The sequence below is a fragment of the Lissotriton vulgaris genome, chromosome 2_1 (assembly GCF_964263255.1).
Source record: "Lissotriton vulgaris chromosome 2_1, aLisVul1.2, whole genome shotgun sequence".
In the NCBI taxonomy this organism is placed as follows: domain Eukaryota; kingdom Metazoa; phylum Chordata; class Amphibia; order Caudata; family Salamandridae; genus Lissotriton; species Lissotriton vulgaris.
Genome location: NC_141687.1, coordinates 1,803,089,556 through 1,803,105,896, shown reverse-complemented (window position 1 = coordinate 1,803,105,896; position 16,341 = coordinate 1,803,089,556). Strand labels below are relative to the sequence as shown.

Below are 16,341 nucleotides of genomic sequence, written 5' to 3'. Positions count from 1 at the left end.
ATCGCCTCCCGTGTTGACATTGACCTAATGAACATGACACTAAAGAGAGCCCTACAGTGGTTAACCACGAACCATTTGAAACTAAATGCCCATAAAACGGAATTCCTGTTAATATCACCGACAAAGAACCGTCCCGAGGTAAAGGAATTGACGAAACTGGTGACAGCCCTGAACTGCACCCCGACCCTAGTTAAGTCAGCTAAATCACTTGGAATTACCTTGGATGAGAACCTGGACATGAAAGACCACATAAACTCAATGGCCAAGGGTGCCCGCTTCCATCTGAACTATCTAAGAAAATTGAAACCATACATCTCAAAGACGGACCTAAAACTGGCCGTACAATCCCTAGTTATTTCGAGGATTGAATACGGTTGCACTACGTTAGCGGGTCTACCCAAAACATCCATAGCTCCGCTAAAAGCCTGTCTCAATGCAGCGGCAAGACTGATCACGGGATCGAGGAAATTCGACCACATATCTCCTCACCTGAAGACACTAAACTGGCTACCCTATGAAGCCAGAATTCAAATGAAGATTGCTTGTATTACCCACAGAGCAGTTCACTTCAACATGCCGAGATACCTTGCCAAGAAAATTAAGCTATCGGGAAGCAACAGACCAACGAGAAGCGCTAAAGAACTGCTACTGAGGCCAGCCTTTTTCCGTAAGAAAAAGACCTACAACCGAGCGTTCTCAGGAGCCGCCCCCAGAGTCTGGAATTCTTTACCTCCGAACATCAGGAAGATTAAAAACTTGATATCATTCAAACGCGAACTGAAGAACCACTTGATGAGCAAACACCTCTCTTAGGAAAGAGTATTGAGTACTGATGAGAATATCCCCACCTAAGAGAGACGGCCTCGACTGGAACTTCTTGAAGATCAATTATCTGTTAACTGATTGATTTCATGTTTATGCATTGGCCACACACGTTACTACTACCTTAAATCAAGGGGATCCGATATCTGTAACTCTCAGACAATACGATATACCCTCTACCTCACTTTGTTTTATTGCCTAGGATACCGGTTACATGGCAACTCTTTTACTCCTTAATGCTATTTATACACGATATTTGCACTGTTATGCTATACAACCCTACCTCATTCACCTCCTAATACTAATTGGATAGGCTGAAGAACTATTACCTATAATCCCCTTTACAGCTTACCGCCTTAGACCTTAAACTCATGTATGTCTGTTGATACAATTGCCTCCATAATGTTTGTAACTTATCCTACATGTGAAGCGCTCTGATACCCACGGGTCTTGTCCGCGCTATACAAAACTTTATAAATAAATAAATAAATAAATAAAATGTAAAAGAGGAAATGGTTGCTATGCCATCCTCCATGATGACGGATCTGCAGTTTATGCTGGCAGACTATAAAAAGAGATTTCCGCCGACAATAGACTTTCAGGAAATCCCCATTTCACACCCACAATCCATCCCTGCTACTCCAGTCAGCAGCAGAGAGTCACTACAGGAAATTAAGCCTCCAACACCTCAAGTTCAACACCACCATGAGCCGGTTACCACGGACGATGATGACCAGGAAGAGGGAGAAATAACTGATCCCAACAAGGAATTGGATGACTACCTGACCCCATCTCCAGCATCACCCACACCAGTACCTGCTGATTCCCCACCGGTGGATATCGGTGGATTCCATAATTTAATGGAAAGAGCAGCGAAGAGATCCCAGCTTCCGATGGCTACGACGCAGACCGAATGCTTCCTATATGATTTTAAAGAGGCATACCATAAGTCTGTTCGATCTATACCAATTGTCAACAATGTGTGGGAAGAAGGCTTGAAGGTGATGAAAACACCAGCAACAGTTACACCTGTGCTCACTAGACTGGAAAAGAAATATAAGGCCCCTTCGGACGCACCAGCGTGTTTACTGGGCCATCATCTCCGGCGGCGCAACAAAAATCTAATAATCCATCGGCGCCTATATCTGCACCTCCAGACAGGGATGTAAGACATTTAGACAATGCTTGAAAGAGGTTTTCCTCTGTCCACTCTCCTCGTTAGAGCAGCGAATGCCCTTGCCATTCTGGGCAGATACGACAGACTGATGTGGTGTGATATGGCTCCATAAATAGACCTCATTTCGGAGGACAACAGATAAGAAGTGAAAAAAGTTCTTCAGGAAGGAGAGATGACTTCGGTTCAAGTAATTGATTGTGCGATGGACATTACGACCACGGCCTTTTGCTCCCTGGGGGGTGCGGTAGTCCTACGACGCCAAGGTTGGTTAAGAGCTACTGCCTTTAGACCGGAGGTCCAAAATAAGGTTCTAGATCTCTCATTCGATGGGGAAGATTTGTTTGGAATGCAAGTAGATGCGGCCCTTCAGGGTATCACGAAGGATACAGATACGGCGAAGTCCCCGGGTACATTACAATATCGTAAGGTGCCCTTTCGAGGCGCCAGAGGAAGAGGCCAACCATTCTATAGAGGTGGTTACCAACCGGCAAGATACCCCTCTTATTCATCATCATCACAACAATACTGTCAACAGTACGGGCAGAGACATTCAGGGAGCTATACTAAGTCAGCTCATAGAGGGCGAGGGGGTCGTCAAGGAGAAGATAATAATAGAAGACCATGACAACCTCTGGTATACGGCTTCATGTATTCCTTCCCCTCCACAAGTTCCCCTGGGTGGAAGAGTGCCTTCCGATCTACATCATTGGCAAACAATAACTACGGACAAATTGGTCCTCAACATCATACAATTCGGACATACTCTACAATTTCTTCAATTCCCCCCTTGCACACCTACAGGTCGAGATATCAAACATTTATCTCAAATGCGCTGGGAGATTAGGACAATGCTCCAAAAGGGAGCAATAGAACTGGTGCTGCTCTCCCAGAAGGGGAAGGGATTTTATTTCCATTTCTTCCTGGTCCGGAAGAATGCTCTCCAATGGCGTCCGATATTAGACCTAAGATCTCTGAATACTTACCTCAAAAAAACAGTCATTCTGGATGGCGACCCTCCAACCAAGGTGCTCATATGACCACCCTAGACTTGCAAGATGCATATTTTCATATCCCTATTCATCCTTCACACAGAAAGTATTATCGAAAATGAAAACACCAAGTATTTCCATACCTAGACGATTGGTTGATAAAAGCATCATCGGAAGCTTCAGCTCAGACTGCCTCAAACTATGGCATGCATACAGTTGTTTGCCGAACTGGGGCTGACTTTGAATATAGAAAAATCATCCCTTCAGCCTTCCAGAAAGATCACATTCCTAGGGGCAATTCTGGACACCTTAAAGAACAAAGCATTTCCCTTCACAGAGAGGCAACTGGGACTCGTAACTCTGGCCAAGGAGTTCAAGAGAAGAAAATGTCTTTCAGTACGCAAATACAAATCGCTCCTAGGGACGATGTCCTCGTGCATACTTCTCATTCCTCTTTGCCGACTAAAAATGCGTCCTTTGCAGGAGGAGCTGGATCTACAATGGCACCAGGCAAAGGGATCCTTCGAGGACAAAGTGAAAGTCATGCCAGCTATGCTGCAGGCAGTAACATGGTAAACCCAAAGCAGAAACATCTTGGTGGGCCTTTCCTTCCTTACAGAACCAGCTCCATTGGTAATTACCACGGATGCATCTTTGGAAGGATGGGGGGGGCAGTCCTTCAGGATCTGCAGGTCAGCGGTCGGTGGAAATGGCAGGAACAACAACTTCACATCAACTTGTTGGAGCTAAGAACAGTAGGTTTGGTGCTGCTGGCTTTCCTACCAAGAATTCAGGGAATGTCTGTTTTAGTGAGAACAGACAACACAACCGTGATGCACTATCTCAACAAACAGGGAGGCACAAGATCACTCTCCCTATCGCGGGAAGCACAAAAGATATGGGAATGGGCTGTAGAACCCGGAGTATCTCTAAAGGCGGTGCACCTTCCAGGAGATCAGAACATCAAAGCGGACACTCTCAGCAGACAGAAATCGACCTGCCACGAGTGGGAGCTCAACCAGGACATATTACTAAGAGTCTTTGGCGAATGGGGAGTTCCGACAGTGGATCTGTTTGCAACAGCCCAGAACAAGAAATGCTGGTTCTTCGGAAGCTGGCATCACCAACGGGGGTCGTGGGCAATGTGTTTTCGATGGCATGGTCAGGCGTCTTTGCCTACTCCTTTCCACCGATTTCCCTCCTGCCACGGGTGCTCCCGAAGAAAAAGAAGGAACCGTGCAAGATAATACTGATAGCCCCTTGGTGGCTCAGGCAACACTGGTTCACAGAGTTGCTCCTACTGTTGGAGAATCGTCCAATTCGTCTAAAGCCGATACCAGCACTTTTGACTATGTCCCGGGGACAGGTGCTTCATCCAGACCTGAAATCACTGCGATTAGCGGCCTGGCTCCTGAATACCGCACATTTCACCAATTAGATTTCTGCAGAATGCAGGGATATACTATCAAAGGCCAGGACTGAGAGCACAAATAGAACGTATAGGATGAAGTGGAAGAGATTATGTTTATGGTGCCAGGAAAACAATCTCCATCCTCTGAATTCAGCGGCACATCAAATCATCCCATATATTCTGATGCTAGCGAAATCTGGTTTGGCCCAGGATTCATTTAAGGTGCATCTGGCGGCGATTTCTCGATATAGGAAAACTTCTTCAGGTCCATCTCTATGGTAGGAGAGACTTATAAAACATTTCATGAAGGGTTTATTTAGGGTCTCCCCCCCCCACCCCACCCCCTATAAGGCCTCCACCACCACTATGGCAGTTGAACATTGTAGTATCCCAGTTGAAGAAACAGCCCCTCGAACCAGTTCACAGGGCGGATCCTAATTTCTTACCCTGGAAAGTGGCCCTTCTAATAGCTCTCACTTCAGCCAGGAGAGTGGGGGAAATACAAGCTCTCACAATTCAGGAACCTTTTCTACAGTTCAGAGAGGACAGGATTGTCCTCAGGACTAATCCCAAATTCATTCCAAAAGTACCAACAGATTTTCATCTAAATGAGCTGTTGATCCTTAAAAGATTTTTCCGTCGACAGCTGCAGAGAAAACTCTCCATACTTTAGATGTTCAACGTTGCCTGAAGTTTTACGAACAAAGAACAAAGCCTTTCAGGAAATCTACCCAATAATTTGTGGCTTTTAGTGCCCCAGGAAGGGGTTCCCGTTGTCAAAACGGGGAATTGCCTGGTGGATATCAAGTGCAATACAGTACGGCTGGGAAGCCGTTAAATGCACATGTTCGTGCACATTCCACGAGAGCAGTGTCCATCTCCACTGCTTTATTTTCGGGCGCACCTATCCAGGATATCTGCAGGGCTGCTACCTGGAAGAGTACGCATGCTTTCAACAGACATTACTGCCTTGATGCACCTGCAGAGAAGGATGTGGCAGTGGGACAAGCAGTACTGAGGAACCTTTTCCAGTAACGGTGAGCATTCTTTACCATCCCTCCTTCCTTGGTTGGTGATATAAACACATTTTATTGTCCTATTCGGTATTATGTGTGACTTTTGAACATATATATATATATATATTTGTCTGGCTACTACTACTGTTGTTAGATGACTTGTTGCCTAGTTCATGGTTTTGGATGACATAACAAAATGTGCTATGGTTTACTGCTCGCTATTCTGATTTAGGCATGCGAATCTATGAAAGCTCCAATATTGGAGTAAGAAAACAAGTTACTTACCTGTAACTGTAGTTCTCGAGTATTGGAAGCTTTCATAGATTCACATGCGACCCACCATCCTCCCCTGAGAGGCTCACCTTGGATTTCGCACGAAAGGTATCTGTGGCACAAGTGCGTGAAAATCTGAGGGGCAAAAGGTTTTCTCAGGAGTGTTGGTGAGAGTATCTGATTGGTCTAGAGACAAGTTTGGTCTCTTTTACATAACGAAAGTTATGGGTTGCAAAAGGGAAAGGGGGGCCTCGGCTTCTTTTCAGTTTGCTAAACACTAAGTATTGCTTTTTTATATACCGGAGACTCCCGTCTCGACAACTGGGAATGATTCAGGCATGTGAATCTATGAAAGCTTCCAATACTGGAGAACTACAGTTACAGGTAAGTAACTTTTTTCTTTTTTTCCACCTGCTGCAGAGCTGTCCAAGAGTTTTTTCCACTAAAAAGTTACTGTAACGTTTTGACTCCTCCCTGGACCGGCAGTGGGTAATCGAGTTTTCCTTGGCAACATACATTGAAATTGCTTTTCAAAAATCTTGAAATAGTGGTTTGTGTCAGTGCATCAGCACAAAGTCGAAACCTAAAAGTAGGATGGGGCATGCACATAGCTCCAACATACTGCGAGACACATCCACATTCATGAAAGGGCTCCCATGAGAACAGAATAAGATGGTCAATCTGTGTATTATTCGACAAAGTGCTGAAGGGTTGGGAGCACCACTGTAGGCAACTTGCTCATACTTTGTGCCAGCACCTTCAGCATTGTAAATTGGGTGCTTGCAGGACAAATGTGAAATAAGTAAGGGTGGGGGATAGTTCTAGACAAACCTACTTTCCAATTTTATCTATGTTGGCCATGTCTTCTGGAACCAAAATGGATTGCAGAGTTCTTGTGCAAGATTAGAAGAACGATCTCTGAAAGATTGCACCGGCTTACTGGGTGTTAGACTTGCAATATGTTCATTTTTGGAAGGCAAATATTCAAATACATGTCAAGACACATGCACATTTATGGTAGACATTGAAATGGGTTTCAATTAATTAAAACCGATTTCAAAATATTTGCTGACGCTATGCATGTGTTGTGATGCTTACTGCTGTGTGTTGCGAATTTTGCACCTGCGCGCCCTGTTACAAGTGTGCGCGTATGTGGTAACTCACAGTGGCTGTTTTGATTAACAACTCTAACCTGGAGGATGTTCATATTAGAACAGTGCCTAAATAAAATTAGAGAAGTGTGTGCCAGTATGACCTCGAAAAAAGAGAGGGAACTGCTCGACACCAACCTAGATCTCCCAGGAATTCAGAAAAACATGAATAAAATAAATGATGAAGCAAGGGACAGCGAACATGAGGAGGTGAGAGGGGTGAAGCAAATGGCGCACAGAGGAAAGAAAACGTAGACAGAAAGCAGGAAAACATGCACTCTGTCATAGTGCTGATTTTAAAATATTACAAGCATTGGCAATACTGATAAGTCTGGCTCTAATATGATGCACAAGACTCGAGACCCACCACCAGGTAGACCCATAGTCTCGGGAATAGGGTCCCTTCTAGAACCATTATCAAAATTCTTGATTATTTTTTAAGCCAATTTTACAGAAAACCAAGACTTGCATTAAAGATACAAAATATGTTTTTGTCCACATTGCTGATCTTGACTTTGTGAAGAGTGAAAATCTAATGCTCAGCCTAGATGTAGAAAGTCTCTTCACAAGCCACCCTCGAGACATAACCTTGGAGGTTAAGAAGATCCTAGATACATAGGAATAGACTCACTCAACCCCAGTTAAATTTGTAATGGAATGTTCTAGACTTGCACTTACAAAAAAAATAGGAATTTGAGGGAACCCTGTTCTTACAAACTCATGCAACTTCGATGAGCAGTACATTTGCTCCTAGTGTGGCTGGGCAGTATGTATACAATTTCGAAAAGAGTGATTCTCCATGATAACAGACAGGTATCTAAAATGTACCCACACTTTCAGCAACAAATCTTTGACCTTTTTAGATGTAAAAGCTTTCACCCTAGATCACTAAGAGAAAACTTGCTGTAATACTGTGTTGCAGTAGCGTGGTCAAGGAAATCCTCACTGTACTTAGTACTTATTTCTGAATGTACTTTTATATTGGTAATGCAGGAAATCACATTAATAGTTTGTCTCTTTCTTGTGTTCCTCTTCTTTTAGGGTCTTTCACTTCAGATCCCTCTGTTGGGCCCCGTTCGCAGTTGTCCCTCGAACAAAAGGGAAAAGGTTCAGGTAAATGTTCTTGTATCTAATATGCTTGAGAAGGGGGACATGTGAGGGATAAATGATAGCTTTGTAAAACGTGCAAGGAGGGATGGAGGTTGGAGTAATAAAAAAATAGAGGAAATCTGTTCCCTTTTTTGTTTTATTCGTACTGATTTGTTTTCTCTTTCTGAACGCCCCTTTTACCCCTCTACCTCACCGCCCGTCCCTCTAGGTGTCAACCCATTTTTTAATGCCCGTAACCGTCCACGCAGTCTGCTTTCTCTCTGCTTCGACTTTTCTTCCTCCTTCGGGGGCAGGCGTTCCGCTTGCCGGCAAACCACAGACTTTCTTGAGCTTCGGTTCTCTTTCCTCCACGGTTGTTGAGTCTTCATCTTTCCTCTGGACCTTCTCGCCGAGTCTTTACTTCCGCGTTTCCGTCCTGTGCACAGTTTTGACAGCCACTGAACAACCCGACGCGCACACTGCCCCGCCTTCTTGAAGCGTATTGTCTGCCCTGTGGTCCGCCCTCTGCTCCATCTTAAAGGGACCACCTGCTGTTTCTCCACACTTTGTTTCTTGCTGACAATACTGAGGCCCTGCGGAAAAAGGGGACTGTGTATATAGTCTCCTCTATCCCCCCATCTAATGCAGGAGCAATCTCACACACCCTATCCCCAGACTTTTCCCGATCAGGGAAATGAGAGAGTCATGAAAGGAAGTCGGCATTGCCGTTTTCGGTCCCTTTCCTATGACGGACCTAAAATGACTAGGGTGGTAAGGCTAAAAACCACCTGAGGATATGTGGGTTATTCCCTATATTATGGCTCATCCACAAGAGCGGTGTGTGATCAGTGTATAGGACAAAAGGAGACCTCTCCAGATAGTAATGCAACTTCTCTACAGCCCACTTTATAGCCAAGCACTCTTTCTCAACCGTAGAATACCTCTTCTCCCTTGGAAATAATTTACACCTGATAAAGAGGACTGGGCATTCTATCCCTTCTTTTGTTTGTTGGGAAAAGACGGCCCCCAGACCTACATCCGAAGCATCTGTTTGTAGGATAAAGGGTTCCTTGAAATCAGGGAAAATAAGAATAGGGCTGGAGGTTAGGGCTCGTTTAAGTACGTGGAATGCTCTTTTGGCTGCTTGGAGGGAGATTCATTAGATCTTTGTTCTTTTTTTCTTTCTTCAATAGGTCGGTTAATGGGGCTGCTATTTCAGAAGAATTGGGTATAAATCGGCAGTAGTAGCCTAATAAGCCCCAAAAAGGATCTAATGTTCTTCTTGGTAGTAGGGAAGGGGGTGTCTAAGACTGCGCTTACTTTCTCCTGTTGGGGGGGGGGGGGGGCGATAACCCCATCCCCTAACAAATAACCCAAATATTTGACTTTCTTGAAGCCTATTTTGGATTTTCGGAGTTTACGTGGAGTCCTGCGGTTTTGAGTGCTTGGAACACCTTCCTACCATGGACGAGATGTTGTTCCCAATTAGGGCTGAATATTATGATATCGTCTATGTAGGCTGAGGAGTACTCTTGGTGTTGGGAGAGAACCTTATTCATAAGCCTTTGAAATGTTGCTGGTGCTCCATGTAATCCAAAATGCAAAACAGTAAATTCGTACAACCCATCAGGGGTACTGAAGGTGGTTTTCTCTTGATCTTCCTGATTAAGTGGTACCTGCCAATAGCCTTTTGTTACATCAAGAGTGGTTATATACCAGGCTTCGCCTAATTTCTCGATGAGCTCATTGACTCTTGGTAATGGGTATGAGTCAAATTTTGAGATCGCATTAATTGCTCGAAAATAAATACAAAAACGAATAGAACCGTCTGGTTTCGGAACTATGACAATGGGGGAAGAACAGTTTTATGACTCCTAGTTGTAACATGTTTTCTATTTCTGCAGCAACCGCCGCCCTCCTAGCGACTGGTATCCTGTAGGGAAGTTGTTTTATTACTTTGTTTGGTGGGGTAACAATGACATGCTCGACTGTTGAAGTCTTTCCGGGAAGATCGGAAAAGATGGGGGAGAAGGACTTTAAGAGGGCCTGAAGGGATAGCTTTTGTTCTTTTGTTAGATATTCATTTATGGGCAATTGCATCACCGTTGAAGGAACAGGTTTGGGGTCTGATAAAACGAAGTGGGTATCTTTGGGAAGGGGTCCCAACAATTTCTTTAGTAGGTTGATATGATATATCTGCGTTTTGGTTGAAGAGAGGTGTGAGAAGTTGGCCTGATATGCAGTGCTCACTATTCTAGTGATCACTATGCATCAATCCAAACGACCCTTATGGTGATTGGTTGTAAGTCAACCTTATAGACCAGCTATCCTAGTAGCGTGGATACGAGCAGTCTTCGGGCTAAACTCTAGAGGGCGTGTTAAGCCAGCTGTTATACCATCACATATACCCCTTGAACACCAAGTGAAAGGACACCACACAAGTGTTATGAAAATAAACAGTGTATTTATTAGAATCACAACAGCCCTGTACTCTTTATGAGGACAGGGTACTAAGCACACAACAAAACTCTTGTGAAAATACTTCAAGTTGCACAATTTACACAAATGCCCGAGGGGCATGGAAAACCATATACTCTAAAAGTGGAATGCGAAATTACTAGCAGGTAAGTACTATACTAATAGGCTTTGGAATCGCTAGGACTACGTTACTGAACCTTCAGATTACTAGTAGGAGGCCTAGGGGACTCGGGTGCAGAGTGTGCACTCTCACACGGGATGCGGGACAAAGTCTATGGTAGCTAGATTTCACAAAGTTAGTGTTCTCGGGCGAACCCGACTAGGTAGATCGAAAACGACAGTGGATCCTGACCCTTGGATAGTGAGGCTATGCTGGGGCACCAAAATGCCGAGTTTACCTAGCCCAGGGGCTGCAGCTGCATATGTCTCAAAAGACGTCGGGAATCCTCGTAGACGAACCAGGAGCCTGAAGAAAGAAGATGCTGGCAGGCGACCAGTGAAGATAGTTCGAGTTGATCCAAGCCTGGATCGAAGATGGATGACACCTGAAAGCAGGGGGGACCAAGTTCGTGACTACTAGCCAGTAGTCAGGTGGCACCGGATGGTAGTCACCTCGACTAGGTGAGTGGGCGACGCTGTGCTCTGCAGATCTCACGGACCAGGAGGCGTTGTCGGCGACCAGGATGGAGGAGCGAGCTGTCCCACGATGGATGAAGCTGTCGACGTCGCTGAACCCAGGATTGGGGCAACAAGTCTTGGCAAATTCAAGCCCACGCGGTGGACTCAAAATGGCGTCTGGAGTGGACCAGGAGGGTCCGGGGTGCTCCTCTTTTGGAAGGGAGCAAGGGCCAGTCTGGAGCAACCAGACCAGCAGCAGTGATGTCGTCGGGCGTCGTTCAGAAGGCCACAAGCCAGCGGGCTAGTAGCCAAACAACGCGGTGAGCAGCAAAAAGCAGAAGGGCCCCACGCAGATCGTGGAGATGCTGGGAGGCTGGACTTCGGTGCTGGAGCTGCTCAGGGTCGGGGCTTCTCGGACCCCAAAGCACTCACCAGAGGATCCCTCGGCGGTCGTGCTGGATAGAAGTCGTGCAGTTCTGATGATGGCCGGTCCCTCGAGGTCTTGTCGCACCTACGGTTCTCAGCTTAGCTGTAGAGGTAGGTAGAGATCAGAGGTGCCAGGGAAGCCGGGTCTCGTCGAGCTGGTCAGTCGGATTCCGGAAGAAGGACGTGCAGCAAACCGCAGAGTTCTTAGATGGTGCCTGCGGATGCAGGGTGACTACTCCTTAGCCACAAGGGAGAAATCTTGAGAAGAAGTCTTGAGTTCCTTTCGTAGAAAGTAGTTTCAGGATTCAAAGATGATCTAATTTGGAAGGGTCCCCGCTCCTGCCTTTATCCTAAAGAAAGGGGTGGGTACGCGACTAGGTCCTGCCCTAGGGGTGGTACCAGGAAGGGGGGTGGTTACACCCCTCTCCCATGCCGGACTTTCCCCTGGCCAGGGGCTGGTGTGCCCCTGGAACTGGTTCTAGCCGGCAGATGCGTAGTGAGCACCGGGGTGCCACTCTGCAGTCACCTTCCTGTAAAGCCCTGCCTTCCCAGGATACACAAAACCCTGTCTGGGATGGTGCTAGCACCGCCCCTGACAGGAAACCCTTTGTCCAAGCTCTCCTCGCTGGAAGGACTCCCAGCAGCAGGAGGTCAGACTCGTGTCTGTGGTGGCAGCATTCATTTTGTGGAGCTGAGGCTTCGTTTAACTTTAACCGGGGTTCACAGTTACATACATGTCGTGTCCCTCTAGAAGGGTGGAATGCTAACCCCGTCGCCAGAATTGGCGAGGGGTTAGTATTCCAATTCGTATGACACCTTACTCGACATGTTTTGATAAAGCAATACCAGAGATAGCATTTAACCGCGAGGATTATAATGCACTTAAGAGTATATGGTATGCGTTATCATGGAACAGCTATTAGGACTTGGTTCCGCAAGCTGCAAACGGGCTCAGCTCATGCCAGAGCACCATTTCACACGATTCCAAGCACTCTGCCTTCAGGATTGTCAAGGCCTGCCATAGGAGTGACTGATAGGAATATGTGTGTCCATTTTTAGGGTTAGATATAGGTATACTATATCTAAAGCAAAGGGTGATTACACCACCTTGCCCCAGCTGTCGTGCAGCCAGTTGTGTCAGATTTAGATGGCCATCCAGGGGTGGCATAATACATGCTTCAGCCCCTGGTAGGCCCTGGGTACACCTATGCCCTGAGTTACAGGGTCTGATAAGGTGGCCCAGTTCCAATTGGATAATGCACCTAAGGTACACACGTCAGTTTAGTGAGAGAACAGCTAGGCTGTGGGTCTGATTGGCAGGCCCACAGCCAGAGAAAGTCGTAAACCAGTGAAACAAAAGCAAAAAATCTGGGTGATCATAGAAATCTACTTCTGAGCCATCAGTCACCTCCTCAGGTCGAAGAGCCCTTCAGAAAGCCGTTTTCTATGCCTCCTGAGGAAAAATCTAAAAACCTACATCGTCGACTGGATCGTCGGCGAAGAAACCATTGTCGCCGGCGACGAAGATCGAGGTGAAGAAAATGGCAAAGTCCCCATCATTGCCTATTGTGGTGTCGACGGCGTCAATGTCGACTGTGGCGTCGACGCCAGTAACATAGACGACAACATCGACAATAGCAGCGATGATGATGACCATGTCGACGACGGGATCGTCGTTGACGGTGATGATGGGAACATTGACGACTGTTACTATGTTGACGACGGAGAGCGCTCAACGCCTGGTGTCCACGACGGCATGGACGACAATAGTGTCTACGGCGATCTCGTCGACGAGAGAAGTTCCAGAAAAACTGCTGATTCCGTAAGAAGGGTATTACGTCAGAGGCCACCTCCCCGAGCAAAATTACTCCTCTGGTTCCATCACATCTACTGGAGGAGGAGGATTCAAAAGAAGAGGAGGATGACGGACCCTTTGGTTATGCCAGTAGTCCATCAGAACTACATGTAAAAGAGGAAATGGTTGCTATGCCATCCTCCATGATGATGGATCTGCAGTTTATGCTGGCAGACTATAAAAAGAGATTTCCGCCGACAATAGCCTTTCAGGAAATCCCCATTTCACACCCACAATCCATCCCTGCTACTCCAGTCAGAAGCAGAGAGTCACTACAGGAAATTAAGCCTCCAACACCTCAAGTTCAACACCACCAGGAGCCGGTTACCACGGACGATGATGACCAGGAAGAGGGAGAAATAACTGATCCCAACAAGGAATTGGATGACTACCTGACCCCATCTCCAGCATCACCCACACCAGTACCTGCTGATTCCCCACCGGTGGATATCGGTGGATTCCATAATTTAATGGAAAGAGCAGCGAAGAGATCCCAGCTTCTGATGGCTACGACGCAGACCGAATGCTTCCTCTATGATTTTAAAGAGGCATACCATAAGTCTGTTCGATCTATACCAATTGTCAACAATGTGTGGGAAGAAGGCTTGAAGGTGATGAAAACACCAGCAACAGTTACACCTGTGCTCACTAGACTGGAAAAGAAATATAAGGCCCCTTCGGACGCACCAGCGTGTTTACTGGGCCATCATCTCCGGCGGCGCAACAAAAATCTAATAATCCATCGGCGCCTATATCTGCACCTCCAGACAGGGATGTAAGACATTTAGACAATGCTTGAAAGAGGTTTTCCTCTGTCCACTCTCCTCGTTAGAGCAGCGAATGCCCTTGCCATTCTGGGCAGATACGACAGACTGATGTGGTGTGATATGGCTCCATAAATAGACCTCATTTCGGAGGACAACAGATAAGAAGTGAAAAAAGTTCTTCAGGAAGGAGAGATGACTTCGGTTCAAGTAATTGATTGTGCGATGGACATTACGACCACGGCCGTTTGCTCCCTGGGGGGTGCGGTAGTCCTACGACGCCAAGGTTGGTTAAGAGCTACTGCCTTTAGACCGGAGGTCCAAAATAAGGTTCTAGATCTCTCATTCGATGGGAAAGATTTGTTTGGAAGGCAAGTAGATGCGGCCCTTCAGGGTATCACGAAGGATACAGATACGGCGAAGTCCCCGGGTACATTACAATATCGTAAGGTGCCCTTTCGAGGCGCCAGAGGAAGAGGCCAACCATTCTATAGAGGTGGTTACCAACCGGCAAGATACCCCTCTTATTCATCATCATCACAACAATACTGTCAACAGTACGGGCAGAGACATTCAGGGAGCTATACTAAGTCAGCTCATAGAGGGCGAGGGGGTCGTCAAGGAGAAGATAATAATAGAAGACCATGACAACCTCTGGTATACGGCTTCATGTATTCCTTCCCCTCCACAAGTTCCCCTGGGTGGAAGAGTGCCTTCCGATCTACATCATTGGCAAACAATAACTACGGACAAATTGGTCCTCAACATCATACAATTCGGACATACTCTACAATTTCTTCAATTCCCCCCTTGCACACCTACAGGTCGAGATATCAAACATTTATCTCAAATGCGCTGGGAGATTAGGACAATGCTCCAAAAGGGAGCAATAGAACTGGTGCTGATCTCCCAGAAGGGGAAGGGATTTTATTTCCATTTCTTCCTGGTCCGGAAGAATGCTCTCCAATGGCGTCCGATATTAGACCTAAGATCTCTGAATACTTACCTCAAAAAACAGTCATTCTGGATGGCGACCCTCCAACCAAGGTGCTCATATGACCACCCTAGACTTGCAAGATGCATATTTTCATATCCCTATTCATCCTTCACACAGAAAGTATTATCGGAAATGAAAACACCAAGTATTTCCATACCTAGACGATTGGTTGATAAAAGCATCATCGGAAGCTTCAGCTCAGACTGCCTCAAACTATGGCATGCATACAGTTGTTTGCCGAACTGGGGCTGACTTTGAATATAGAAAAATCATCCCTTCAGCCTTCCAGAAAGATCACATTCCTAGGGGCAATTCTGGACACCTTAAAGAACAAAGCATTTCCCTTCACAGAGAGGCAACTGGGACTCATAACTCTGGCCAAGGAGTTCAAGAGAAGAAAATGTCTTTCAGTACGCAAATACAAATCGCTCCTAGGGACGATGTCCTCGTGCATACTTCTCATTCCTCTTTGCCGACTAAAAATGCGTCCATTGCAGGAGGAGCTGGATCTACAATGGCACCAGGCAAAGGGATCCTTCGAGGACAAAGTGAAAGTCATGCCAGCTATGCTGCAGGCAGTAACATGGTGAACCCAAAGCAGAAACATCTTGGTGGGCCTTTCCTTCCTTACAGAACCAGCTCCATTGGTAATTACCACGGATGCATCTTTGGAAGGATGGGGGGGGCAGTCCTTCAGGATCTGCAGGTCAGCGGTCGGTGGAAATGGCAGGAACAACAACTTCACATCAACTTGTTGGAGCTAAGAACAGTAGGTTTGGTGCTGCTGGCTTTCCTACCAAGAATTCAGGGAATGTCTTTTTTAGTGAGAACAGACAACACAACCGTGATGCACTATCTCAACAAACAGGGAGGCACAAGATCACTCTCCCTATCGCGGGAAGCACAAAAGATATGGGAATGGGCTGTAGAACCCGGAGTATCTCTAAAGGCGGTGCACCTTCCAGGAGATCAGAACATCAAAGCGGACACTCTCAGCAGACAGAAATCGACCTGCCACGAGTGGGAGCTCAACCAGGACATATTACTAAGAGTCTTTGGCGAATGGGGAGTTCCGACAGTGGATCTGTTTGCAACAGCCCAGAACAAGAAATGCTGGTTCTTCGGAAGCTGGCATCACCAACGGGGGTCGTGGGCAATGTGTTTTCGATGGCATGGTCAGGCGTCTTTGCCTACTCCTTTCCACCGATTTCCCTCCTGCCACGGGTGCTCCCGAAGAAAAAGAAGGAACCGTGCAAGATAATACTGATAGCCCCT

General features: G+C 46.4%; 1 protein-coding gene across 11 annotated transcripts in view; it reads left to right on the top strand.

Annotated features, from left to right (window-relative positions):
- NAP1L4 (nucleosome assembly protein 1 like 4) overlaps positions 1-16,341 on the top strand; it is a 1,422,554-nt gene that overhangs the window by 318,745 nt on the left and 1,087,468 nt on the right. For 9 of the 11 annotated variants that reach the window (XM_086957864.1, XM_086957862.1, XM_086957858.1 and 6 more), the window contains one exon: positions 7,881-7,952. The exons of the other annotated variants lie outside the window; for them this stretch is intronic. In XM_086957864.1, the coding sequence (XP_086813990.1) occupies positions 7,881-7,952 (72 nt within the window). The remainder of the gene's footprint in view (positions 1-7,880; positions 7,953-16,341) is intronic. 11 annotated transcript variants of the gene reach the window in all.